Source organism: Xiphophorus couchianus, chromosome 21 (genome assembly GCF_001444195.1).
Source record: "Xiphophorus couchianus chromosome 21, X_couchianus-1.0, whole genome shotgun sequence".
NCBI lineage: Eukaryota > Metazoa > Chordata > Actinopteri > Cyprinodontiformes > Poeciliidae > Xiphophorus > Xiphophorus couchianus.
In genome coordinates this window covers 10,853,413-10,880,971 of record NC_040248.1, presented here as the reverse complement: position 1 = coordinate 10,880,971, position 27,559 = coordinate 10,853,413, and the positions used below count along the sequence as shown (strand labels likewise).

The following is a 27,559-nucleotide window of genomic DNA, read 5'->3' as shown; positions in this document are numbered from 1 at the left end:
GATTTCAATGCATCATTCATTTGCAGAACATATGCACTGAGGATTTTAAATCTTGGCTTAGTGTTGTGGTTGCTTTCCATTCTAGTCTGAGCTGATTTACCAAGAATATTCTTTATTAGACTGAGAAACTCTGAAGAAGTTATAGTTTTCACCCTGACCAACGATTATTTGACAAAATAATTCTAGAATTGAATTTATTCAAGTCACATATCAAACTTTTTTTTTCGTAGATTGGACATGTGCTGCCTTACAGAATTATAGTATAAAGACTACTGATACTGCTTCACATTTTGTAAAGTTACAACCATAAATCATTTTAGCAGTTTCTTTTTTTATGATTCTTACTTGTCCACAAGTCAGAGAAAAAATGGTGTGGCTCAACAGCTTACTTTTTACAACTAGTTTATCCAAAAAACTCTCGCTTTATGAACTGTTGAGCATCCTAATACCAAACTCAGGACCCACACAGCTGGAACACATTGAGTTTGAAAGTTTCTGAGCTTTAAGAGAAAACAGGAATCTGAAATGGGCTAAATAAGTCCTCTAGACAACACTTGGAGGCTGCAAACAAACCCTCCAAACACCAGAAATTTATAGGCATCTTTCTTTCTTTTTTTGTTACCAGTTCAGCAAATCTTGGATTTTGTTTAGCCATAAAAATAGTCACACTTGGCAAGTCCAAAGACCTCAACGTCCAACCATATTTAGAGATCAAAAAATTTCTTTTTAGCTTAAATTTTCAATCACATTTTATGTTTATTTTAAGACCAATTCTCACAACTATCTGACAATACCAATCAACAAGAACAAATGAATTTAGCATAGTTTTGAGAAGGTCTTCAGAGGCACATTGAGAATAACGTGGATTTTATTACCCAGAACATTTTAAGATTGCACAAAGCTTCTACGGTAAGGTTGTTGTGGTTTATAGTTGCAGTGTAAATGTATCCATGACATGTGGCTCATGTGCAGAGTCACTTCATCTTTGAGAATTTGCAGCATGAATGACTGTATAGCGAATAGGATCATGCTACTCTCTACTCACATGGCTACAGCAGCCAATTGTCCCACTCTACAAGCCAATAAATATCGCACTGTGATCCACCAGCCCTCATTTGCCTTTTGGAACAAAAGACTGACAATTTTAAGATTAAATCTTCAGATGAATTGACAGAGGTCAATCCTGCAACCTCTTCAGTATAAAATGAACTGAGAGCAGCCCATATAACTTAATGTACTGTAAGGTTTTTGGTATTTTGGCCATCACTGGTTGCAATCAAAATGTTCTCACCAAGCTACAAAGCCACGATCAGACACTTTGCATAAAGGAGACCAGGCTTTCCCCTGGAAGAAGGCTTCCAGTTAGGAAGATGCACACACAGCTCCAAATTGCACAAACAGCCTAGATAGAGGGAAACTAAGTGAAGTTGTAGGTAAGAGAAACCTTTGCACTGTACTTAGCAAAGAGAAGGGAGCAGATGCAGGAGGAAAAACATGAGCAGCAGCTCAGGGTTTCAAATTAAAGTAAATAAATCAAATTTGAAAGTTGTATTAGCATTCATAGTAAAACAACTTCAAGCTGCAAAGACACAGGGAAAAATGGATTTTGGATCTTTTACACACAATTCTTTCTGACAGGTAAACAGTGATATTTGTACACAGACTGCATGTATCAACTATGACAATCCATCATCTATGACAATCCTAACTCTATTTCCCTCAAATTGGTTTAGTCTCTCTGCACTCATCTACTCTATTACTGGATGTAACTTCAGTTGTTTCCTGCAGAACATATGGGAAATAAAAAGATCAAAGTCATAATATTACCTTGTACATAACTTTGTTGGGGGCTCATTCACCAGAATGTCTTAAGGCATGCAATTCATCACTTTTGATAGTCTGTGCATTTGCTTATCTCCAGTATAATAGGAGTCTTGCCATATCCATCATTGTCTGATCGTTGTCAGCCTCTGTCAGTAGGGGAATATTCGATATGAGGTGTCATCCTGAATAAAAACATAAATAGTTTTGGGATTCCAGCCTCATCCTATTCGTTTTCTCATGAGTCTGGTGTTTGCCACAACGCCGACCACATAGTAAATTATGGTCGGCGCTTGAGCAGCAAGTTCATACTTTTCCAGATTCAAACTAGTCCTTTTTTACTGCCACTTCCAAAATGTAAACCTGTAAACCTGTTTTTATTAATTCATGACATTTTGTAAGGCATGGATGGATGGGATAATGACTGGAAATACAAATATTTTCTATCGTTTTTGTTCTGTTTCAGAATTACCCAGATGTGAAATTACCGGATGTTCTCTAATGCAACAATCTGATTCATTCATAGTATTTCTGTGTAAAAATATGAGCGTCAGAGGATTCATTTATTTGCTCAGAAAAATAAAATAACATTTCTCATTTTCTGATGTTAGATGCTTCCTCAAAGAAATAGCAAGACTCAAGGACCCGGGTATGACAGAGGAGTGATTCATTGAAAACGTAATGGAAAACCCTGAAGCGGGGGCCATCAAATGGGCAAAAGACCTGTAACAAAGATTAAAAAGATAGGAGTGGGTGCCAAAATGACTCACTCTGATTAAATCCTTCAAACCTCAGACTCATTTGACACAGTCCCACTCCAAGACACCAACTTTAGCTTCAACATCACGCCTGAACCTTCCAAACAAAATAATTTTTAGGGAGTTTTTCTTCCTATCAAGATAAATTGAGATCAATTTTTCTGAAGTAAAAAGGCCAAAAATAAATTTTTACTTAATATCATTGCAAGCTTATAATTTAAAAACATACCTTAAAGCAATCATATTTGGTTTTGTTCAAGAATTTAAAAATAAAATCACTCAAATGTAAGGCTGAAAATATTACTGCATTAAAAGTTTCATTTATTTTCACGTTTTAAAACATCTTTACTACGGGTGCTTTGCAGTCTGCACTGTTATGGCTTTACGTCCTGTCAGGAGTCTGAGCAATGATGTTCTTACTCTGCAACTCTTTAAACCTGGCACATAAAAAAAAAACACTTGAACGTGTGAGTGACATGAATGTAGAGTCAACATTTGTGCATATTCATCAGTGGGTGACATTACACAGCACTGAGGAAAGCAAACTAGTGTGTCTGTCAAGAAGTCAGACCATTTTGACACATGGAAGTAATGGAAGTCTTCCTTTTTGCTGAATTATTCAGATGATCATAAGACAAACATTTATTTTAAAAGGGAAAATAAATGCAGCTGTTCTGTGAAGATGGGAGGAGGGACAGGAGGAAAAATGTGAGCCATAAACATTTCATCAGGACCACCCATGCTGCTAAAAACATTTGTGACTGATGGATCAGTGCTTTAAAATTGAATCCATCAGCCCTGTTAGAGAACTTCCATTTGTTTCTAAGCTTTGAACTAAATGAAATAATAAAAAAACTCCTTTGTTTGGAAGTAAAGACTAAAAGCTTTACAGAAAGGGAAACAAATATTTCAACTATCCATCCATCCATCCATTTTCTGTTCACCCTTTGTCCCTAATGGGGTCGGGAGGGTTGCTGGTGCCCATCTCCAGCTACGTTCCAGGCGAGAGGCGGGGTACACCCTGGACAGGTCGCCAGTCTGTCGCAGGGCAATATTTCAACTATTGCAAAGTAATTAAACAAAAGAGATGACATTAACTATCACTCATATACGGGAGTGTTTTACTTAATTATGACTTCACCTCTCTGAGTGCTCTGAGATTTCTGTGCTGGCAGGCCAAAGCATTCATATTCACTCATGCACATATTTAAACATTCTTAATGTCTTGGAATGCTAATAAAAAAATGACCAAATTCATCCATATTTATAAGCCTAAAACTGATACTATGCTAGTAATTGGTATTTATGCTGTTTGATCTATTACTCTACTGTTTTACTGTTAAAACAGTATTTGGATTTACAAGGTTGTAGACTATTTCCAGTAACAAATCAATATCAAAATATACTGTGCAGTGCATAAAATCTGTCATCATTAGTTACATTGTTGTGGGAATAAATACCTGAGAGTATCACGAGAAAAAGCCCATATTGGAAGTCCATAACAGCACTACTGGACAATATTCAGATATGCACAATGTTGCTATTATTCTCTGCAGTTTCATTTGTTATGTTAATCTTTGGGCTTTTTCCTAGCTTAAAGCCAAATAATCATGCCTAGCTTATCTGTTCCAGTCAGACTGTGCTGTGAGCAAAATCTGTAAAATCGCTGCCAACTCTGCAACAACAGACATCCAAACTTCAGCATTGTAAACAGCGCCATCTGGTGTTAAGCCAGAGAAACGGCAACGATGCGTTTCAATGGCAGACGAAGGCATGATTTTACAAGAAGAGTTTATGTGAAACACTTGCTGGTGAAACTCTTATTTAATGTTGACATTATAAACATAATATAAAAAATATGTACTAAAAAATTACAAATTTCCAAATTAATTTATCTATGTTTATCATTTTTGATGACTTGAGGATCAGCAGTGGGGAAATCAGTTTAATTACTGACAGAAAACATAATTTTAACTCCGTTTACAATCATTATGGAAAAAAAATCTAGTCAATAGAGCACATTTTCTGTAGCAAAACAGAAATAATAGAGGAATAACGATAATTTTGACTATTAGATCATTTCAAATATTTGTAATTTTATTTAAAAAAAAGAAAGAAACTTTTTACATTTATCAATGACTTAATAATTAATACGGAAAAGACAGATTCCATACATCTCTATTGACCATGATGCTAATAGCTACTAACATTAACTTTCACTGCTTGGTACGACTCAAACTTGCAACTAAAAGTTGTTGTAAAAACAAAACAATCATTAGAAGAGTTATTAAATGACACTTTTTATCTTCCTATCATAAATTTGTACACAAACATAAATGTGAGAACTTCAACTTAAAGTAAGATGTGTTGAGTTCCAGAAACATATAGAAAAATTTAAATAAATATAAATTCACTCCAAATTTTAAACATTCAGTAATAAAACCTTGACAAACAATCGTTACATAATAGTGCAGCTTTTTAAAACAAACTGTATTTAAGAAATCAGTGCTTTCATATGATTATCTGTTGAAAAAGACAGAACTAAAATGTAAAATGCCCTGATCAGAATTTTTAAAGTTGATTTTGTAAACCTATGAGCTGCCCACATCAATTTTAGTCGATTAAAATTTCTATCTAAGAACCAAAATACAAGAAGATTTAAGAAGGAAAGCATTTAAAATAGGATTTTGGATCCTCCTTACTTACTTAAATTAGGCACAAAGGCTACGTCACACCAAGTGAATACGGGCTTACGGAAAAAACTCAATTGACTTTGGAGTGATTAGTAATGTTAGCATAAATCAGACAGCTGTCTTTGTGTTTAATCCCTGGGGAATGTAGGTCCTTATCTTAGCTATAAGATATCCATAAGAATACAAACAATTTAAAATTCAACATATTGCATGATAAGATAGAGATTCTAACAAAAGTGGTTTTGCTTGAAGTCCTCTTTTGCAGCCTGAATTAAGTAATTTCTTAGGTGGTCGTAGAAATGCTTCACTCTAAATAGCTTCTAACTTTATTTTTAAACACCTTGTTGATCTGCAAAATAGCTAATTTGAGTTTCCTTCACACAGGAATGGCTTCCATGCAGAAAACTGCTGTTACTGTGACTCAGTAGCACTCAGTACATTGTTTCTTACCGACCAGTCAGTCAGTGCAGATCAAGCCAAAACTAAGTGATTTCAATCACTGGCCGATTTCTCAGTTCATCTCTACTTAATATACATCTCTAGCTAATTTAATACAATAAATACTTAGAAGTGTAAGAAAATGTGTGCAGATAGCAGAGGTTATTGAAAGCATAAATAGCTTTAATGCCAAACAGACCCTTCAGTGTTATAGCAGCTAAGCACATGCCTGAGAAAACGTAAAATAAGATAGCTGAACCCAACCACTTTGCCACATTTTAAAACAAGAACTGGGCCATGTTTCTGCAAAGAACTTTGATTTAGGCTTTTGTTTTGGATGAATGCGTACTGGATCATAGAGAGTTAACAAGCAGCACTAAGAGCTATCCTTCAATTTATCTATTGCTAATCCAAACTATAAAATAAGAAATTATGTTACTATAACAGCAACATGTTTTCACTCATAAAAGCACGTCCTTCCTATCTTAAAAGTACAATAATTATAAACCGTCACAGAACTTTTTAAAGCGATAATCCAACATTAATGAAAGGCCTGGAAAAGCTGAAAAAAATGGAAGCAGAACAAGAGTAAAAATGAGTCATATGATAAAAAGTAGCCACCACTGTTGAGACAGGTTAATGGTCTCCATGTAGAAAATAGTGAGAAACCATGTATGAAAAAACATCTCCGGCTTTCTTGAAAATGTCTTTTTCTTTCTTATTTTGATTTGAAAGTTTCCAGACTGACTGCTCGTCTTTGTTTTCTTGCCTTAAAAAACTAAGCTAAGACATCGCTATGTACAAGCTTGCTTTGAACTTCCGCAACACAATTTCATTCATTATTGTCTTCAAGTTATTAATATAACAAATCCACATGGTGAAGTGGGCAGTTTACATATTCCTCAGTCTGAATACTGGGTCGGTGCAGCACATTGGACAGTTCTGAGCTCCTCACACTCCACAGTCATCGGTCCTATGGTGGATTCTGCGAGTGAGGGTGAGCGAGGTGGAGAGGGAGGCGACGGAGATGTGGAAGAGGAGCTGCCATATGTTCCTCAAGCCGAGCAGGTACAAGTTGCATAGGACAATCACGCCTAAAAGAAGGAAGGACTTCAGCTTCTTCAGGGACGAATGGAACAGGTAGAGGTGGCACTACAGACACGGTAACAAAAAGATGTGTTAGCCAGAGCTTGGCAAGAGGTTGTTACTGTCTGCAATGAGCAGGTGTGTCAACCTGCCAACTATTATTTACCTGAAGAGCACAGCAGAGAAATGCTAAGAAAAATGCAGCAACGTTCCAAATGCCTTCGTAGTCATCCTTTGGAAAGTCACATTAAAAACAGTTGGGTTAACTTCAGTCTTGGCTGAGAAACTGCTCCTGCATATTTTAGATTAAATTAGCCATCTAAAAATAAAGAAAATGTTAAAACAGCTAAAATGCAGTTGCTTTTTGTAAGCGCTTGCTCTATACAGATCCGGTCAGAAGTCTGCAAATACAAATTAGTAGAATAAATTTGGGGCTTTTAGTAATTTACCTCAAACATTCTTTGTTCAGGGTGGACTGATAACATACAAAAAGAAGAATTGGGCGCAAAAGGTTCGCATATATAGCTGTATGCAGTTGTATTAAACTGCAGTTTTGAATCTGTCAGATGTATTATGATTTTCAAATAATAATGAAAAAGGATTTCACTACATATAGCCAAGGCTACTCTGAACAAAAAAACAAAAAACAAGAATCTTCAGCTGATAAACCTTTGATCAGACCCTTGAACTGGTCACACCTGGAATGTGTTCTCTGCGAGGTGCACCCCACGGATCACATTCAAAGATGCACACATGATATTTAGGACAAGAGAAAGGATGCCTGGGGCGGTCACTGGTTCAAGCCTCTGATTTACACCAGCTGGAATGAAAGAAAACAACAACATACCTTTATCACATTAAGATAGCGTAATATAAACCCACCTAATATCTGTATTATTTTAGCATGAAGTATAAGAGACTGATTGGGAATTGCCTTACTGGATGAAACACCTTGTTCTAGGTGCCCATTTGCTGTCCCGTTGGTCAGCTCCACTTCATCCAGGTTGATTAGTTGAGGTGGACGGATTCTCAGGTCCTCTTGGACCTCTGCCAGAGTCACCTCCAGAGCAGGACCACCACTCTGGTTGTACTGCTGCTTCAGTTTTTGAATAGTGGTGTCTATTAGGTAGAAGCAATATTTATACTTGGATGGATAGATTGAACTTATTTTAAACAAACTGCTCATTAAACAAAAGCATAAGAGCATTGGGTAGACAATGTTTTGCTAAATAATTTTTTCTTCCCTCACCAAATTCCAAAAATGGATATGGCCTGGCTGCCAGGGAAATGACGGTGCTGTTGAAGCATGCGGTGAACTCCCAACGTAGGTCTTCTAGGAAGCAGAAGGCTTTAGCAACAGGGAGGCTGCTGTGGCACACGCTCATGTAGGATACACCCTCTGAGGAGACGAAGCTGAACAGGTGAGAGGAGACAAGGTGTTTGGTAAACAAACAGCCCGGCACAGCAAGGCATGGATGACCTCGTGTCAGCACCAGAGGGTCCAGGCATGGGCTGATTCCAGCACATAAAGCAGGAATCAAAGAAAAATAAAGAACTAGGACCTTATCATAATTAGAGATGAACCCGCAAATTTTCAGGGTTTTTATCTTGGGCTATGCCTAATATGTTCTCTTTCTTAAATAAAAATAATTGTTCAGGTTTCAGAATCCTTACTATATATTGAGCTTCTGGCCTTTAACGGTGCCCCTCTCGGGGAAACGGGGTAGAGACTTGCTGATGGTCCTGAGCTGCTGCTTCCTCTCCTGGAGCTCTTTATTGTGCTCAAAGTCGGTGGAAGCTGACAGAGGGAGTCCATCCCTGACCCGCACCACGAACGCAAACAGGATCAGAGACATGATAGCCTGAGTCTGTGGAGGATATGCGGCCTACATGGGGCAGACGGAAAAAAGAGAGGAAGAGAATTACCATTTAAAACACTTTGCTTAGTTTGACACAACAGTTATCTTTGGCGGTCATTCTAACGCAGATCAAACATGAATACACGATATTACAATCATATGTCTAATCATAGTTTTGGAAATTTTATTGGAAACTATGAGATTATTATGTAATGGACCTAGTGTAATAAAGATTTCATTAACCTGCAATTAACATACAAAAGTCCAATTAAATGTCTATATTAACGTAATAATATTCAGAGATTATTAATATGTCTTATACATATACTGCGTAAGAATGAAAATAATTATTAATTTAGAAATTAACTTTAATTAATCATGTACATTTAGATTACACATTTAAGTTACACCTTACCTCATTGTTATGGAGTTCATGCTGCACCTTGTTACAATGCTACTGTAAGTTAGCTCACAATAGCATCATACAAGCCAATCACACTGCTCACTGAAAAGCCAACCTCCGATAAACAACCTACGAGGGTAATTAGTAATTCATATAAACAAGCTTGAAGAACCTATAGACAAATGCGAGTAGGACGGCTGATTTAAATTGTCCAAGGAGCTAACGTGATTTCTGTTTCTGGATAACAACCACCACAACAAATCTTCTACGGTACAGCAGGAGGGACAAACTTCCCAAAGGAAGCCCCTACTCTTAAAAAGAAGAAGGAAGTAGCACAAGCTAACGGTTTACCGTCAGTGACTAGCTCGTTTTACCCGACTAGCTACTGTACGTGGGTAAGTTATTTAATATTAATCAGCTTTAAATATATGATGCGAGTTGGAAGCTTTGAATAAATTTGTGTAGTACACGGATAAATGTGTTTAATGAAAGAAACGGCGGAGAATGCAATGGAACTTACTACGCAAACAGCACCTAGCGCAGCTAGCACTAGATAGCTGAGAGGTAGCTAATGCAACCATTTTGATAGCGCCTATGTTTTTTGTTTTACCAAGTGAACAATGTATTCTCTTTTTATTGTATTTTTAACTCTCCTAATGAACTGTAACATAGCTTTGTTGTCGGGTTATCTTGTGACGGAATTGCAATAGACGGCATAAATGTGTTCTTTTGTAAAAAGGTCAATTGTTTTCCTTTAATTTTATAAAATTGTTATATTTTAGCCAGTTTATCTTGAATTTATATTTGGGGTCTATAATATCTGTTTTAACACATTTTTTATATTTTTTTCGGGTTACTATGACAACTCATGTAAAATGCCACCTTCCTCATCTTTAACAAGTTGAACAAAAAATCCAGCTGTGGAGGTCTAAAGACAATGTACGATGAGACCGCATGAAATAAATAAGCTTTAAGATAGATGTGCAGTTATGAAATACTGAGCTTTATGGGGGAATACTCTACACAACTGTAGCATATCGTTTGATGTTGAAATAAATTGTTCTCTATTTTTAGCAGTGTAGCGTTGCAGTCTGAATGTGGCACTCCCGACTAAACCTCATAAGTAAATATCTGTAACATGATGCACATTATGCAACCAACAAAATGCAGTTCTGCGATGGTGGTGGCGCCAACAAGTCACTAACATCACTTTAGGCTTTTCATCTTAATTGTGTACTTTCTTAATTTATTTAAAAGCAGGCACAGCAAGATCAGAACTAATAGAAGAGTTTATTTAACTCTTTGGCAATTTCTTCTCATGTTCTTTGTACTTGCCCTGTGTTTTTAGGTCACATGCACTTTGATCACAATGGGGGTAAAAGACCGCCCTCAGTGTTACTTTGATGTGGAACTCAACCGGGAGCCAGGTAAGGAAATCATTATTTGTCAGATTAAGGGAAAACAAGTAAACAGCACATGTTTCATTTAAACCATAAACAGAAACCTTCACTGTGATATTTTCTTTATTTCTGACAAATGAAAGTGCAACACACAGTAGTGCACTAACCTGATAGACTGGTTTGGTCTCAACTGTTGTAAATCAGTGTATCAGTATTGAAGGGTTGTTTGGAACTGTTGTCCTGGAGTGGTTTTCTTTTTGTTTTGTCAGTGGTAACTATGTACTGTAAATAAAAGCAGATTATATAGCCAATATTTCATTTGTTTATTTCTTTGGCACATTTTCTTTAAATATGCTGTTTTGTTGCAAAAATATTTTAATAAATGTAATAAATTCTCTCTTGCTTTCTGTAGTTGGGCGCATTGTCTTTCAGCTGTTCTCGGATGTTTGTCCCAAGACAAGCAAAAACTTTCTTTGTTTGTGCACTGGTAAGTTATTTTCACTCAGTGGTGTTTTCCATTGTATTATTCATTCCAGACATTTAGCAACATTTTGTGTTTAAGTTATTTAATGAGCTGGATCTTGGCTGGATTAGATGTGAAACCGAACAAGCTGCTATTCTTAATGCTTATTTAGCCAATCTATATTTTTAGTAATAGTAATTTGGTAGATTGATATATTTTAATATATGCAACAACAAAAAAATAAAATAAACAATGAACATACCATAGATTACTATGGTATGCAATTATATTGATCACCCAGTAAATTTGCTCCCATTGATTGGAGCCCTGTGCTACTGTAGAGGTGGTCTTACATCCAACAGAAATCATAAATTTGCAGACAGACAGCAGAATTATCCCTCTTCTTATTTCCTCTACATCTCATTGATGAAGATTGGATTGTTTCAGACTGAATAATTGGCTCCTACATTTGTACAAAACTGCTTTAATGAAAACAATTTAATTGTTTCACTTTTATTTTGATGGTACTTATAGAACAGGGAATTTCTACACCATAATTAACCAAACTTTGGGATATTTGTGTTGGCAGTGAAATCAGATACCATATTTTGCAATAGAAGCTTCTAAATTAAACATTTATCTTGTAAATGTAACACGGATAATCTAGAATGCGATACCTTTATAGATATTTTTTTCCAGTCAGATTTTTAAAAAATGAAATAAGACTAAATATTTCTACCATCCAGCATTGACTTCGGCTATTGGTATCAAGTTTTTAAAAATACAGTAGCCTCATCCCAGGACTTCCATTTCAGAACAACTTTTAAATTTATTTTTGGTTTGTTTGTTTTTTTTTTTACATAGAAGCACTTTCTAGAATTGCTATTCAGTTTGTAGTTCTGTGAGAGTTTTCTTAATAATCATGTTGTTTCAGGTGAAAAGGGAACCGGGAAAGTCACAAGGAAAAAACTGTGTTACAAAGGCTCCACATTTCACAGAGTTGTGAAAAACTTCATGATTCAAGGAGGCGACTTCACAGAAGGTAACAACATAAATATCCTTGCTGCTTTGAAATATGATGTGAGATTAGCACAATATTTCTCAATTCCGGTCCTCAGGCCCTGCATGTTTTAGGTGTTTCCCTTTTTCCACACACCTGGATTGAATCTGTGGGTGATTAACAGACTTCAGCAGTACTTGAGGTCTGCAGAAGAGGGCATGCAGTCATTTGGATCAGCTTTTCTGGAATAGAGGCACATCTAAAACATGCAAAGCAGGGGTGCATGAGCACTAGAATTGACAAGCAATTGGATTAGCTTCTGTGTTTTGACATTAGGTTGGCATCTAAGGATAAATTTGGGCAAATAAAAATCTATCAAAAGGAAAACATGTTTGTTGAAGCTATGCAAAGAGTTTTTCATTAAGGTGCCTGAAACTAACAGGTTCACTGCAGCTTTGCTAACCTGGAAACCTGCTGCTTCCTGAAAATGGCAGCAACGTCTACAAAAAAGTGTTTGATAAGCAAGCTTTGATCATTAGGTGTTTTGTTTGCTGTACAAAAAACTATGTTAATTTGACATTAAAAAAATCTAAGTTTGTTTTATTTATGACTCCAGGAACTGGAAGAGGAGGGGAATCAATATATGGTGGCTACTTTGAAGGTATTTTGATATTGATTCATATAATAAATATGTGTTTAAGTATTGCAATCCTGTGCTATTTGAGCAAAGTTTTGCATGTTTTTTCTAGCTGAATCATTAATTTCTTGTGGCTTTCCCAGTGTGTGAATTTAGCATGGGAAGTAGCCATTCTCGTTACTAAATGCTACCATCCTCCTGCTAAAACTATCAACATATTCTCTTATTTATAGAGTGGTCTTTTGCAAAATGAAAAGGTAAGAAATGTGCACAGTTCAGTAACACCATGCCAACATAGTCATCACAACAAGGTCTGACCCAAAAGTTTACATGCCCTGACACACTTTCCATTCAGTCAGATATCCCTTTTGTCCTCAATGTTTGGCTGCAACCTGCATTTCTAGTATCTGTAGATCTGATATGATGGATATAATTCAATTATTGACTTGATGACATGAAATTTACAATGGAGACTGTAGAAAATAGAACCTACTTCACTTTTGAGATTTTAGTTGTTCTAGAATAATAAATAATTGCAGAGCGTTTTTACAATGCAATAAAATCATTTCTCAATTTGAAGCATGTTTCTCCAAATTATTCCCAAGATTTTCAATTAATTTTCTATCATACCATCTTTGATAATTACACAGTTCCAACTCTGTGTCTCCAGTTCTCTAATAATGAAAGATCATCGAGACATTGGTTGTATGAGAAAATATAGTCCCATAGGCAAATAAGAGAAAAGAGTAAGTTAACATAAAGACAAACTGTCTCAGAGGAAAACACTACGAATTCAAGGAAAAAAATTTTTATTGTAGAGACTATGACATACAGGTTTGGACTGTATATGCAGAGATTATTCAGAACAATGATGGAGATGTGCTTCATTAATCCAGATGTATGTTTATTGTTTTTTTTTTAAAGATTCAATCAGAGTTTAGGTGGTTTTTAAATACACATTTTGTTTTGCTTTGTCCTGATTTTAAATTCAAGCTCAAAAAGTGTGAAAGAAAACCCATATTACTGTCATTTTTGGACAAATCTTTGACCTTGCACCACTTGAGTCATGCTCAGAATTTTCTTTTAAAATCTTATGTTTTTATTGTTGACGTTATCACTGCATGGCTGAGCAGTACCTGAACCTAGCTCTGTTTGTTCATGGGTTTTGTGTAAAACCAGCTATGACAAAGATAATTATTTAAAAGAAATAAAAGTTCTTCATTTTAAATTAAAAAACTTAACATGAATATTTTATTTGACATTAATGAGAAACTAAATTGCATTTCCAGGCTTACAAACTCTGACATTGATTTATATAAAGTTAAAAGGTTACAAGTCTAAAGGAATTTTTTGTTTTTTATCTTGTAGGGTGTAAGTAGGAGAATTTTACTCTATAGAATATTTTCTTTTCTAACCAAAACATTTGGACTTTTAGCAAGTATCAGGTTTATTAACAAGATCAACAGAAACTGACAAACGTCCTGTAAATATCTTTAAGCTCACCAAACCACCAGTTTGAAGCTTTAGAAAATTATTTAAACATTTGGGTCCATAGAAACCTGGGGGAAACGAGGCTTATGTTTTTTGGTTAATTATATATTTTTTTATCTCCAAAAGTATTTCTATTAACATTAATTGAGGAACGCCCTCTGAAACTTTGATTCCCCTCTGTCTGTTCCCAGATGAGAATTTCATTCTCAAACATGACAAAGCCTTCCTGCTGTCCATGGCCAATCGTGGGAAGAACACCAATGGCTCCCAGTTTTTTATGTGAGTAAGACTCAATTCATATAAAGCACAACTTTCATTCCAACTGAAGCTCTGTCTTAGTTTTTACTTCCTGACCCTTGCCCTGTTATGACCCTGCAGAGTAGTATTTGCCATCTAAAATCCCCTCTCTCTGTATGTGTGTTAGATTTCAAAGTGCAGAGCAACATTGGATTCATTCTTTTTTTACCTACAAATGTGTTACATTTTTTCTCTTGCCGTTTTTGTGTAAAATTTACAGAAACTCTAGCATCCTGCTCTTCCAAGGTAATGTGTCTCAAAGGCTGTGTTTCTCTCTCTCCTGACTTTCTTTTTCATGTTATAGTTTTGTATTTTCAAACATGTATCACAATGCACTGTTTATTTTGGAAATGCTTAAGTTTCGCTAATAAGTTCAGGCAGATCACGTTATTTGGACTGAAAGATCTCCTGAATCACAAAAAGGCATAATGGTTATCACTTTGAACTTTTCCTTCACAAGTAGATACTTGAGACATTAGGGAGGATTTGTATTTTTTCCTTCATTGATTTGATCAAATTAAAACATAATTTTACAGCTTCCTACATTTTAAAGTGATAATTCAAAATTTAAAGTGCAAGATAAGCCAAGAGTGGTTTTGTATGCTACATATTTTTTGGAGACTTTTTTTGTGTTATTCAGTTGCAGCCTCATGTTGTTTGAGTGATTTTGTTTTCTCAGTTATCAATGTTTTCATTTTTTTCTATGAACCCTTCATTGTCATTGATCGACTCAACTGGATTAACCACAAACAGCACAACTAAAATGGCTCCTCACCTTGATGGGTAAGAAGCTCTTCAGTCATTTCCAAGTATATAGAAGAAAAGAATCTCACCTTTAGTGCTATGAAAGGTTTCATAGAATGTGTCTAAATAATTTTTGAAAGCTCTAAATAACATTTCATCCCTAATTCCATCTGATTGATCGATAGAGGTTTCCCTTTTCCTTTATTTAACAGCAGAGGCGGGCATAAACATGCAGGGCATGAATCACTGCACCTTTCAGGCGCTAACTTACCTTTGAACTTTCTTCATAAATCCAAACGGAAAGCAATAGTAAGTTTGGACTTCAATTGTTCCAGGAATACATTTTCGTTTTATCTCCGTCCAGCGTCCATGTTGTCTTCGGCCTCGTCATCTCTGGGTTTGAAGTGATAAAGAAGATTGAGGGACTGAAGACTGATTCAGCAAGCAGACCCTACGCTGATGTGAGAGTGGTCGACTGCGGACAGCTGATCACAAAGTCTGCGAATGATGGTCAGTGCAACGTTTTTCTTGAAAACCCATGTTATGCTCACTTACGGGAAAATGGTTTTATTTGACAAATATCACTTTATTTGATATCACTAAATATAAAATGCAAAAGCCTTTATAATTTTTTTTAAAAATTTAAAAACAATTTTAATTTCAGTGCTCGAGGGCAAGCGGAAAAGGACTTCATCCATGAACTCCAATGACTTGTCCAATTTTTCATCATCTGAAAGTGAATCAGAAGAAAAGCTCAAACATCAAAAGCGACTGGCAAAAAGTAAACCATCTAAAAAGAAAAGGAAAGAAGGAAAGAAGGTCAAGAAAGCTGAAAATGTGCCTTCTAATCAAAGGTATGTTTTAACATTTAAAATATTTCCATGTTCAAGATTAATTCTTATGATGTAAATACAAACAAAGTACATGTTTGGTTATGTTCCTGCTCTTTAAGGTGTGCAGAAAAAGAGACGGCAGAAGGTGAAAGTAAAGCTGAAGAGGAGAAGGAAACGGGTGGGAAGAGGGAGAAGCCTGTTGTTCGGCCTGAGGAAATCCCACCTGTGCCAGAGAATCGCTTCCTGCTGCGACGGGACATGCCAACGCAGGAGGACAAAACAGAACCGTTAGTTATCAAGATTATTACAGAATATTAAACACATATAACACACCTCAAAAGTATTCAATCCCTTGGAACTTAATAATGTTTTGTTTCATTACAACCATTTATGCAACCTAGTGAGATTTTATATGACAGGCAAAACCAAAGTGAAAAGGAAAGAAATTGTATATTTTGCTGAATAAATTCAGAGAAATACACCATGTACTTGTATTTACCACCGAACTCTTTTGGAGTGCATCTCTGCCAACCTATAGCTGAAGGAAAACGTCTCTAAATATCCATTTTTACTGATACTCAATTAGATGTATGTTTGGACATCGACTGGGCCATTCTCAGAATGAGAATATGCTTCGATGCTTTTTAGTGTCTAAGTTTGCGCTGTAGCTCCATTTATTGTCACATCAACTTCAACCTGCTTTGCTTTTGAAGGGTGTGAATTGCAGTTTTAGTATTTGTTGGATTTTGCATGTTAGGCAAAAGTTTCTACTTTGAGTTTGTTTGACCAGACAACCTTCTTCCACAGGGGCGGTGTGTACCACCATGGCTTGTAATTAACTTCAGTCATGTCTTCACATAAGCTTCATTCTACAGTTTTTGTTTTTCTGATAAATGCTTCATTATCTGGCCAGCCAGCCATGTTCTGGAGTAATTGTGCCACACAAAATAAAAATTTTTGGATTATGTGTTTTACAACTCTCTTTTAGATATTCAAACTTGCCTTACACATAAACAAGGGGCATGAATACTTTTGCAAGGTAGTGTATGCAGTACTTAGTGTAGTTATTTAATTAATTTAAAATGTAATTGTATCTTTCAGTCTTGAGAAAGAAGAGGCTGGTCCTTTAGCTGAACAGAAACCAGCGGTGACAAAGTCCGGACGGAAGATCAGAGGCAGAGGAACAATTGTATGTTCTTCTCTTGATATTAAGGACTCCATATTTGTTTTATGTAAAATTATTAAAATCGTTTGTTTTAATTTTTGTTGTCAAGACAATTTATCAAAGAGAAACTCAATTTTGGGCCTTAAATGTAAAGAGTAGATTTTCAGCCTGCAAATTAACCGTTCTGCTTTCTTTTGCTTTTCATTTTAGAGATATCACACTCCAACCAGATCTAAATCACGCTCTACATCTGTTGAAGAGCGTGGGGGCAGTGAAACTCCACCACACTGGAAAGTGGAAACAAAGAGAGCCAAAGTTTTACCTCCCCAGAGCCCAGAAAGGTGGAGCAAAGGAGACAAGTAGGAATTATGTTCTACTTTCCACCCCTTTGGATGTTTTTCCTGTATTCATTTGCCTTCATGCTTATTTTGCTTTAACAGACTTAAAGAGCGTTCTTCAAGCAAGTGGGATAATAGAAGCAAATCTCCTCAGTCTTACTCTGGTGAACTTTCCTCAGACCAAAGCTCTGAGAGGTCAAGCCAGCACCGGCTTCCAAAAAAGGAGAAGAAAAAAGCCAAACGCAAGAAGAAAGCCAAAAAGCGCAAACATGGCAAGAAGAAAAGCTCCAAGAACAAATCTCGAGAACACTATGACTCAGAGGGTGAAAAATCAGCAACTTCTGCTGGGAGGTCCAGATCCCGATCAGCGACCCAGTCTCCCTCAAGTGAACATCGTTCTTCTGGCAGGAGAAGGCGGAGATCCTCCCTGTCTTTTTCTAAATCCTACTCCAGGTCCTACACATCCAGTCGATCCAGATCTCGAGGAAAATCCAGGTCTTATTCAAAGTCCAGAAGCTTCTCTAGATCACGAAGTCGGTCTTTGTCTGGATCCAGGTCTCGGTCTTATTCTCGATCACGGTCAAGGTACAGATCAAGATCCCGGTCATCTTCTCAGTCCAGGTCGAGATCAGGGTCTAGGTACACGTCCAGATCCCGATCTTTGTCCCCTAGAAAAAGGAGTTTTTCCAGATCTCCAAGGAAGAGGAAGACAACCAAACCCAAAATGGATGCAATGATGCCTGTGACTGGGAAGGTCCAAGATAAAAAGATTACACCTGTTCCCATACTGCCAGCTCTCCCAGTAGCTGAAACAGTTCCTGTGATCCCACTGAGTGACAGTCCTCCTCCTTCTCGCTGGAAACCAGACCAGAAGCCCTGGAAGCCCTCCTACATTCATATTCAAGAAATCAAAGCTAAAGTTATGCACAGTAAGCCCTCTACCCCTGGTCCGGCAGGGGACGGCTTCTCCAAAAAAACTCGCACACCGAAGTCCATACTAGAAGATGTTGAAGAAAAGTCGGCTCACAAAACATCACACAGCGAGTCCTCCAGAAGCAAGTCCTTCAGTCGCTCCAGGAGCCGTAGTTCTAGCAGGTCCAGGTCAAGATCGGGCGAGCCGTACCAGAGCAAGTCATCCTCCTGCGACAGATCAGACTCTGAAAAGGGTCAAAAAGTAGGAAGCAGCAAGAAGAATTCATTAGACAAAGAATGGAAGGAGTACTACAGTTCTCTCAACAGAATAAAAAATTTAGATAAGTATATTTTGGCCAACAAAAGTCAAGACGGACTCTCGGGTTCAGGAAAAGAAGTGAGCAGTGAGCATAGCCCTGATTTTAGTGCCTCTTTGGAGAACAAAAGAGAGAGGGGAAACTCTGAAGAGCAAGAAGCAAAACGTTACTCTTCACTGGCAGAGGAAAGCTTCAAAAGCCGCTCTGAGTGGGATAGTGACAGTGACAAAGCTACCCAAAGCAACACTGCAACTGAGGCACAAGCGGTCCAGTCTAGCACGATCCTGGCGACCGGATGGGATTCAGACAGAGATTCTGAGAATCCAGCAGACCGAAAAAAGTTTAGTTCTGAAAAAGAGGAAGGAGAAGCCAGTTCTGAATCAGACTATGAGGCCTTGAAGAAGACGTCAAAAGCAGTGACTGAGCTAGGATATAAAGTTGCTGCGGCGGTAGCGGCCGCTTCCTCTTCTTGTCCCTCAGATGATAATGCTCATAAAGTTGTACAACCGGAGCGCAAGAAGAGCAAGAAAAAAGCCAAAAGGAAGCATAAACACAAGAAGAAAGGAGAGAGTAAGAGCAGTTCTCATCATGGGAAGGACAAAGCTAAAAAGTCCAAGAGAAAACACCAGAAGCTGAAAGAGACTTTCCATTGGCAGCCACCGTTGGAGTTTGACGAGGAGGAAGAGGATGACGAATCTAAAAGGGAGAGCCGTAGTGCTGGTAGAGAGGTTGAAGAAAACATGGGTGAAGACTTTAACAAAAATAACCAAGATTCAGCTGATTTGAATAAGACAGCTGTAAAAGAAGAAGAAAAGATTCAACTGAGATCCAAAGAAAACATTGAAAGCACAAATCACTCTGAGCGAGCATCCAACCAGAACAGCGTCAAAGACCAAGATTCTTTAGATGATATGGAAATCTGCACCCCGGAACACAATGTTGACATCATTGAACACCCTGTTACTCCTGATTTGTCCAACACTGCCACTAAATTAACCCTAAGTTCTACCTCAAAATCATCAGTAGTGGCAAGCACTGATGGTGCATTGCCTCAGAGCATAGCCCAGGCTGATGTCACTTCCTCATCAACAACTGCTACACCACAGGAAGAAGCACCTCCTGGCAGAGCTGTCATAAACTTCAAATGGAAGCCATTAAAACGAATGCCAGTCACACCAGAGGTGAACGTCCAGGCCGTCATGGTGAAAAGCAAGCAAAACAACGAGAGCATCCAGCCTCTGGGCATGCAGGGAGTGAAAATGGAGATCAAGAGTACAAACCGAGTCCGACCGGGTTCGCTGTTTGATGAGGTTCGTAAAACGGTACGGCTCAACCAGAGGCCACGAAACCAGGAGAGTTCAAGTGAGGAAAGATCCTCACTTGAAAGATCTGTGGGGAAGGCCAGAGGTGCATCGCGCTCGCCAAAGAAGTCCAGCTCTGCATCGAGAAAGTCTCGCTCTGCTTCCACCCACCGTTCCCGTTCCAGAGGCTGGTCTCGCTCCTACAGCAGATCCAGAAGTAGATCCCGTAGCTACAACTACTCCTCCAGGTAAGTGACAAACATCACGACACCTGTTTAAACTGCCAAATCATGACTTTTGTTTAAGTCACTTTTATTGTTGTTCCTGAAGGAGCCGCAGCCGGAGTCGGAGAACCCGCAGACGAAGATCATGCTCTCGCAGCAGCACATATCGAAGTTACAGCAGGCATAGGTACACCATCTGTGTTATTTAATAATCTATTTTAATTAGCAGGAATGTAGCTTCTTGGTATGGAGCTACAAAAGTGCCAAAATTCACAACCTGACTAGATCAAGATGGGCCCCCCAGAATGCTGTGTTCAGTTCATACAGTCATGTTCTTCAATCAAGATATATATGCAAAATAGATGTGGATACCACTTGTACATTTAATATTATTTTAATGTAGCAGCAGTAGTTCAGTTGTTTTGGTTGGAGATTAACCAATCAAATAGTGTGTATTTTGCAAGTTAGGAGTTTGAAATATTTCTCAGTGCACAACCGCACAAGAACTCCTGAAACATTTCTATACCATGGTTTCTGCTAATTTAATAGTCTTAAGTTTAGCCCTTAAATGTCTTGAATATGCATAGATTCTCAATGTTAGGTCTGAAAGTTTGCAGAGTTAAGCCTTAAATTTGAATGTTTGTTCATTCTTGACAATGTGCATTTGTTCCTTATGTTGTAGTTCTGGCCCAAGGGCAGAACCCTGCAGTAGCAGGGTACCGTGAGCGGTACCGTGAACGGTACCCTGCTACTACTACAAGCGTTGTAATTCATGGAAGCAATAGGCTTCGAAAAGTAAATTTTTCTGCAAACCTGTCAGAATTGGGGCTCATTTAACTAGGCAATTAAAACATTTATCTATTGACATTTTGGCACTATTGATACTTGGTATACAGAAGCAGAGTCCTGGAGGTAAATAAAAATAATGTTTTTTTTTTCTTTTTCTTCGCGGGATCATAATTTTTGTTTATGGAGTGTGTTTTATGATATCAATCATCTAATTTTATGCCTTTCATTTGCATTCCCAACAGTCGGTCGTACAGTAGAAGTCCCTCCAGAAGCCACTCACATCATCGCCGTCGGAGGTCCAAGTGTGTTAAACTCCTCAGACTCAGACCTGTGGCACTGTTGTCATCTCTCAGATTTACAATGATTTATAGATCGCTTTTTAATAAACATCTCAATGTGTTTCTTTAATATATGACATTTAATTTATTGCATACAAGTAAAAATGTATAAAAATTACAAATATCAATTTAATTTCCCCAATTAAAAATATTACAGATATTTTTAATCGGGGAAAATAATTCAGTAGTGATTATTTGCACTTCTGACCATTTGTAACTGACAGTTTGTACATTTCTACTGTAAAATCTCATACCCCACTGTTTTCCAACCAGCATCTGGAACATGATTAAATTGCTATTGGCTCGTTATTGGCTTCAGTTTAGTTTGGCTGATTGTGCTTATTAACTCTAAATCCCAATAGTTAGCGTTGCATTCACTGTACTTAATTAATTGATAACACAAGAATGTTCTGATGCTCATTCTGAATACCATTAAAACCAAACCTAAATAATCTTTTACATTTTGTTCTTTTTATTTTGCTACAGGTCCGACTCCTATGACAGCTATTCCAGTAGAAGTCGGAGCGTGAGCAGGAGACGAGGGCGCAGGCGAAGTGAGAGCTATAGGAGCTCTGTGCGCCGCTCACGGTAAAACAGTGAAGTGGATCTCTATTCAACCTTTATTCAGATTAATTCTATCTTCTTAGACATTCTCTCTTCATGTTTTGGATAAAATATTCATGAGTAATTTATTGATTAAGCCATTTCCTATGCCAATGCTCCCCAATGAAATAAAGGAGTGTGCATCCTTGTGATCGTCTCTCTTGACAACTGAAAGCTGAAACGTTGTGTTGTGATATGTCTGCTTCAGGTCGTCCCGCTCTTCAAGTCGCAGTTCTTCCAGGCACAGGAGTCACAGCCGCAGCAGTCGCTACAGCTGAGCCTCGCCTCAGCTGACACACCGACGGCCTGCTCTCATGGAGGGGTCTTCATATTTTTATACTGTGCTAAGGTTCATTATGTGAGATGAAGGGATGATCATTATTGTAATGAATGTGAATATATCTTGACAGCAATTGGTAGAGCATCTAGTTATTCTGCTGAAATTTTACATGCTTGCTATGAGAGAGGAGTCAAAAATTATTAACATTGTCATATATTTATGTGTTCTTTAACATTTTCTTCTTATAAGCTAAATGGTGCAATTATTTTTCTCTTTAAAAAACATCTTTAATGTGTTTGAGCAGGAAAAGGTTACTTTTTTGAGATGAAGTAAAATCTGTGTCTAAAAGTCCTTGTAATAATTTGTTGTCTCTGAATGAACAGATGAATGTAGAAGCTGTACCTAAAGTATATTATCTCAGACTTTTGTTTTTAATGACTTTTATTAAATATCACCACTCTTTGAACTTCTGTTTCTTTATTTTGGCACCTAACAATGTTTTGGATGGCATTTATTGTGCTGATATTATTGGGAGTCAGCTAATAGAGAGGCTTCTGTCAGTTGCAATGCTTCAGTTTGATCTGCAGGGGGCAGGTTTCCATGCCTGAGTGAAGACAGGATCAGATCATGCTTTAGATTTCAGTTTATTATTCTGTATCATATATAATAGGAAAAAAGTAAACAACCTTTATATTTTTATACTTAACTATATATGTCTGATATACTGAGGTGACTTTATATTTACATTGATTTTACTGTATCTGTATAGTATGTATCTGTAATGATAATTTTACTTTCTTTAATATTTTTTTAATACGGATATGCGCATATATAGGGCGAAAAACTTGCAGTAAAAGGGCGCTTGTGCTGCAGTTGGACTTCCAGTGACTGCTGCCATGTGGGAAATGAGTGAACTCTCTGACCCCCGCACGTGTCTGCCCGCCACCTGACGTCACACTGTTGCAAACAGGAGCGCAAAACACTGGGAAGCGCTCGCACCAGGCTTTGCGCCACACGGCCGCTGCGCGACCTTCGCATCCCACCTGAGTGAAGTTGGCCCCCCCACCTTCTTCAAATCAGACGAAATGGGTGTCAATCAACTCGGCTACGTTTGTGCTGGTTTGTGCAGCAAAGATTTTCATTTGCGCAGCTATCATTTTAAAGATATTAAGAGGGCTGGTTGACCTTTGATGACCTCTAAAAACATTTCTTTATATCTTTAAAATGATAGCGGCACAAACGAAAATTTTTGCTGCACAAACCAGCACAAACGTAGCCGAGTTGATTGACACCAATTTTGTCTAATTTGAAGAAGGTGGGGGGGCCAACTTCACTCAGGTTCGCATCCCGCCTTTTAAACATCAACCCGGATAGTGGAAGGAAAATGCGCCTCAACGTGAACTTCCTCTTGTCCCTCCGTTTAAAAACAGTACCGTGTCCCTTTAACAGCGTCTGACAAAAAGTCCATATGATCCCCGAGCTCCAATCATCAATTCCTTCTGCAAAAGCAGTCTCTGCATTTTTGTCTGTCTGAACGCCACAGCTACACTCTTGAGGGGGGGAAAGAGACAGAGGAAAGGGCAAGAAAATAAAATAAAAAAAAAACCCTGCAGGAATGTGACAATCCAACGATCGTTTTCATGGCGACGGGGAAACCGCAGCGAAAGGAGTTATTCTGGGACTCCTTGGAGCCTCGAAGCGCTGGATCAAAATGGTAGGCTGCAGGCTGCATTTTTGTTTATTTTATGTCCCTTTTCTTCACCTCTGCAAGTTGAGTCACTCAGCGGGCCGATTGAACTTAACACACTTCATCATCGTGACGCCCCGTCAGGTTGTTGTTTTCCGGGTGCTGCAGCGTTTGCAGAGAAGTTTGCAACTTGTGCACACAGGCTGGAGTTGGGAATCGAGGCTGCCCCTGAAGAGTGCAGCTGCTGCTACAAGAGCCACAGAGATGCGCGGAAGGAGTTAAATTCCTTCATCTCAGGGCGCTTCTGCAACAAACCTCGGGGTCGTGATGGGCGCACATGTTCAGAGGTCGGGGGAAAGTAAAGGGGGCACCTTTTTCTTTTTGTCTGAGCAGCACTTGTGCTTGAATGTTGTCAGGAAAAGACGTGCACGGAGAATCAGCTGAGTAGAGGAAGAAATGTCACTCCCCATGTTTTCAGAACTTAACCTGGTCGCAAATTCTACGCACAGGTGCATCTCTGTAAATTGCAGTAGCATGAAAAAGTGAATTTATTCCAGTAATTCAATTCAGAAACATTTATTTAATTACTGTTATATTCATTTTGATTAACCACATCTGAACCAGATGTCAGACGTGTCTTTGCAGGGCAGAGGAGGAAAAGGACTGGACTATTTATTTTTACTAAACGTAAAGTTGCTGGTGTTGCTCTTGGATCTATGGTATGTAGATTACTTTATATAGAGAGATGTTTACATAATACAAATGTTACTTTTTGAATGTACTTTAAGAATGTTCTTTCAATGATATTTAGATTTATTGACTTGCACCTGTGTAAAAATGATTAAACAGAAATTTCTTTACGTCTTTACAAAGAAAGAGGAGGCCTTGCAGTACCTTTCATCTGCTGCTTCATATGATTAATTTTTACCACTTTACATCTGCTGTGCCTGTAAAGAAGTATTGTTTTTAAGATGTACAGAATTAGCAACTCAGATTCTTAGCATATTCATCATTCTTAAAGATTTAAAAACCTTCTAATAAGATGGTAAAGAAAGTGTTGGAGGAACCAACTTTTTCTTTAGCTGTTTTAGTTATAGATTAAAACAGCAAGTGGCTGCACACTGCCAGACAGCTTTCCGAAAGGATTGAAAACTATTGCAAGACAGACAGTTTGTGTATCAAAACAACACTAAATAAGTGCTATAAATACTATCCATATACCCAAGCGTACAGGAAAGAGCGTGGCTGCTCCGGAGTCTGATAGCGAAGCCAACGGTCCGCTCTGGCTCCGGGGTCATTTCAGGATGCCTCATTAGGAAAGCATGTGGAGCTGGATGCAGCGGTGGAGTAATCCCAGCGCATGCTCACATCTGGAGGCTTGGGTTAATATCTGGGTCAGGTCAGCCAGGTCAGCCCTGGTTCTCACTGGGTGGCTTCTGCCAGGAGCTAGGAGGAACAGGGAGTTTGCTTATTGCTCTGGGTTTTTTTTTTTTTTCTTCTTCTCTTTTTCTGTTGGAAAGACATGAGAGAGAAACCGCAGCGTGGTTGGTGTGAGTACAGTGATTGTTATCCCTCGCTGATATAAAGATAGTATATCTCTGATTGTTTTTGGTCCTAGATAAATGCTGCAAGTACTTTATGTACCTCAAACAGGGGATTGGTTTCATGTAAAGTCCCTGTTTCTCATTAGCCATAGGTTACATAACTAATGGTTGAATTACATGAGACCACGGAGGCTCTCAAACCAAACCAGATGGAGATGAGGACTACAGTAGTGGTGTAAAACCTGAAGGAGAGGCAAATAGAAACGCTAAATGATGACAGAAAGAGGCACATTGTACAATATTGTAGAAAGATGCAAAGTTAAAATTGGGAAAAAAAAGAGGTGCTACAGAGCCATTGCAGAAAACAAAACAGGCATAAAATAACAGAAAACAACATTTCAGAGGAATATTGAATGTGTGCAAATTGTTCTAAAACACAAACTTGCAACATGACGACCCATAAGGGTTAAAAAAACAATGTCACAAAAAGTGACCTAAAACATCATCATGTCAACCACAGACAACAGTAGAAAAAGTATTTTTATATTTAAGGAAATGAAAGAAGGTGAAAGTTCTTCTCTATTTAGTTGGGTAGTGTGACAAACTTGTCAGAATTTCTCTTCTTATTTGTTTTATTTTACACTAAAATGAATTTTGACATAATTTCTCCACGAAAGGAAACAATCGGAGCTCTTAAAGCCGTTATTTTTCCTCATGACTGTACTTGCCCGTGTGTGTTAATCAGTCCGTGTTCTCATAGACTGTGATTGCTCAGTGGTAAACATCAGCACACGGAGCATGTTCAGGCATGGTAAATACACACTCCGTCTCTTTGGTTTTCATTTAACAGCCCCTAATGTTTTTTTAATAAGCACAAAATGTAAAACTAAGTACACCTCAAACATTCGTGAAACAACAGGGTGTTCTTTCCTTTTAGTATGATTGTGTTTAGAGTATCAGCCATGTAGGTCGTCTCTTTTAAACAGGCCTGAATAGCTTTTAACTCACTATTCATGGCACTCCTGCCAAGCCATGGACTCGTCTGTCTCTGAGTGCAGGGGGATGAAACCAACATCAGTCTTTGTTAAACCGTTACAGTGCAGCCATTCCTGAGACCTGGCAACAAACGGCAGCAGGGATGCTCCTGTCCTGGTGGGAGATCGGTTTTCTGAGAAACTCTTACCTCCCTGTAGGTGCTGCAGATTTATGCCCTAGAGATTGGGAGCTGTGGACATCGCTACGCAGACAGCAAGGTCAAACACAAGGAGACACACATAGCTTATGTAAGGGTTCTTTTGTTCATGTTTCGTCAAATGACATAAGCGTGTTTTAAGGAGGTTTCTTTGTTTTTTTACGCTAAGGAAAACACACATTGTTTTTACATGTGACCTTTTTTTTTTCTTAAACTCTTGCCGTCCTGTGCGAGAGGCACGTGTCGGAAGGAGAAACAAAAGTTACTGATTTTGACCAGAAACACTGAGCAATTTTGAATTGTTTCCTATATTGGGATTTCTTTCTTTGAAGAGGAGCATATAAAAATCTCAAAACTGAAGTAAATTTTTTGGTGACATGAGGAACCATAGTGATCGCTGCAAGGGACGTCGAAGGATAAAAACAAATACTTTTGTGGGATTTGGCATACATTTTACAAGATGATTGATAAAATTATCTAACATAAAATGCAATGACATGTTAACAGCACGTTTTCCAGGCACCAGAGACGATGATGCCATCAGTTGCTATTCCACCCTATTTGCTTTTGCTGCTCCTCTTTAGATCTTTGTCTTGCCGTACGACTGGAATGCAGGATGTGATTCTTGCCTCTTATAATTAAAAGTAAGAGATGGTTTGAACTCTTCTCTCTTCATGGATAGACAGTCCAGACAGAGTCCTCTGAGATTTGGGGTCAAAGTTCAGAAATTTATTGAACTTTTAAGATGTTAATGAGCTGCTTGCAGTTATGAAAACAGTTTTCATTACATTTATTCTGTTGTTTTTCTACTATTCCTGATTTTATTTTTAGTTATTTGCCCTCTAAGAATCTCCCCCATAGCTCAGAAAAATTAATCCAATTCTTTTTTGCTTAGTGTGTTTGAGATTATTTAAACTTTAGACCAATGTCAAACATAAACCAGTAG

At 38.0% G+C, this 27,559-nt stretch overlaps 3 protein-coding genes across 9 annotated transcripts in view; 2 read left to right on the top strand and 1 right to left on the bottom strand.

The window, feature by feature from the left end:
• Positions 1–4,655: 4,655 nt before the first annotated feature.
• sec22c (SEC22 homolog C, vesicle trafficking protein) lies at positions 4,656–9,238 on the bottom strand. 2 transcript variants are annotated; one of them, XM_028004873.1, is made up of 7 exons: positions 9,071–9,238; positions 8,471–8,682; positions 8,046–8,209; positions 7,736–7,915; positions 7,495–7,616; positions 6,963–7,028; positions 4,656–6,862 (listed from the first exon to the last, which is right to left on the bottom strand). In XM_028004873.1, the coding sequence occupies exons 2-7, from the start codon at positions 8,650–8,652 to the stop codon at positions 6,662–6,664; spliced, it is 915 nt and encodes a 304-aa protein (XP_027860674.1). In that variant the 5' UTR covers positions 8,653–8,682; positions 9,071–9,238; the 3' UTR covers positions 4,656–6,661. The 2 variants fall into 2 exon arrangements, 1 of the variants encoding a protein (XP_027860674.1); XR_003593860.1 differs by having other exon boundaries at positions 6,847–6,862; positions 7,466–7,616.
• Positions 9,239–9,347: 109 nt separating this feature from the next.
• On the top strand, positions 9,348–22,656 carry nktr (natural killer cell triggering receptor). 6 transcript variants are annotated; one of them, XM_028004861.1, is made up of 17 exons: positions 9,348–9,453; positions 10,407–10,485; positions 10,871–10,945; positions 11,856–11,963; positions 12,538–12,582; positions 14,241–14,328; positions 15,100–15,129; positions 15,455–15,600; positions 15,755–15,944; positions 16,043–16,210; positions 17,025–17,112; positions 17,299–17,447; positions 17,529–20,204; positions 20,287–20,367; positions 21,212–21,271; positions 21,794–21,895; positions 22,119–22,656. In XM_028004861.1, the coding sequence occupies exons 2-17, from the start codon at positions 10,428–10,430 to the stop codon at positions 22,186–22,188; spliced, it is 4,134 nt and encodes a 1,377-aa protein (XP_027860662.1). In that variant the 5' UTR covers positions 9,348–9,453; positions 10,407–10,427; the 3' UTR covers positions 22,189–22,656. The 6 variants fall into 6 exon arrangements, with proteins under 6 accessions (XP_027860662.1, XP_027860664.1, XP_027860666.1 ...); XM_028004863.1 differs by having other exon boundaries at positions 9,357–9,445; XM_028004865.1 differs by lacking the exons at positions 9,348–9,453; positions 10,407–10,485; positions 10,871–10,945 and adding an exon at positions 12,792–12,815 and having other exon boundaries at positions 11,909–11,963.
• A 905-nt stretch (positions 22,657–23,561) lies between these two features.
• The window catches only part of zbtb47b (zinc finger and BTB domain containing 47b), a 29,569-nt gene continuing 25,571 nt past the window's right edge, over positions 23,562–27,559 (top strand). Inside the window, exon 1 of the mRNA XM_028004869.1 lies at positions 23,562–23,904. Coding sequence (XP_027860670.1) covers positions 23,902–23,904 — 3 coding nt within the window. The 5' untranslated portion in view covers positions 23,562–23,901. The remainder of the gene's footprint in view (positions 23,905–27,559) is intronic.

Excerpts from the sequence above, each read along its gene's own strand:
- nktr (XM_028004861.1), top strand. The coding sequence starts at position 10,428 with ATGGGGGTAAAAGACCGCCCTCAGTGTTACTTTGATGTGGAACTCAAC. Across the intron at positions 10,486-10,870 it reads GGAACTCAACCGGGAGCCAG|TTGGGCGCATTGTCTTTCAG; the intron begins GTAAGGAAATCA and ends TGCTTTCTGTAG. Across the intron at positions 21,896-22,118 it reads AGCTCTGTGCGCCGCTCACG|GTCGTCCCGCTCTTCAAGTC; the intron begins GTAAAACAGTGA and ends TGTCTGCTTCAG.
- sec22c (XM_028004873.1), bottom strand. The coding sequence starts at position 8,652 with ATGTCTCTGATCCTGTTTGCGTTCGTGGTGCGGGTCAGGGATGGACTC. Across the intron at positions 7,029-7,494 it reads TCGCAGAGAACACATTCCAG|GATGACTACGAAGGCATTTG; the intron begins GTGTGACCAGTT and ends GACTTTCCAAAG. Across the intron at positions 6,863-6,962 it reads TTCTCTGCTGTGCTCTTCAG|TGCCACCTCTACCTGTTCCA; the intron begins GTAAATAATAGT and ends CCGTGTCTGTAG.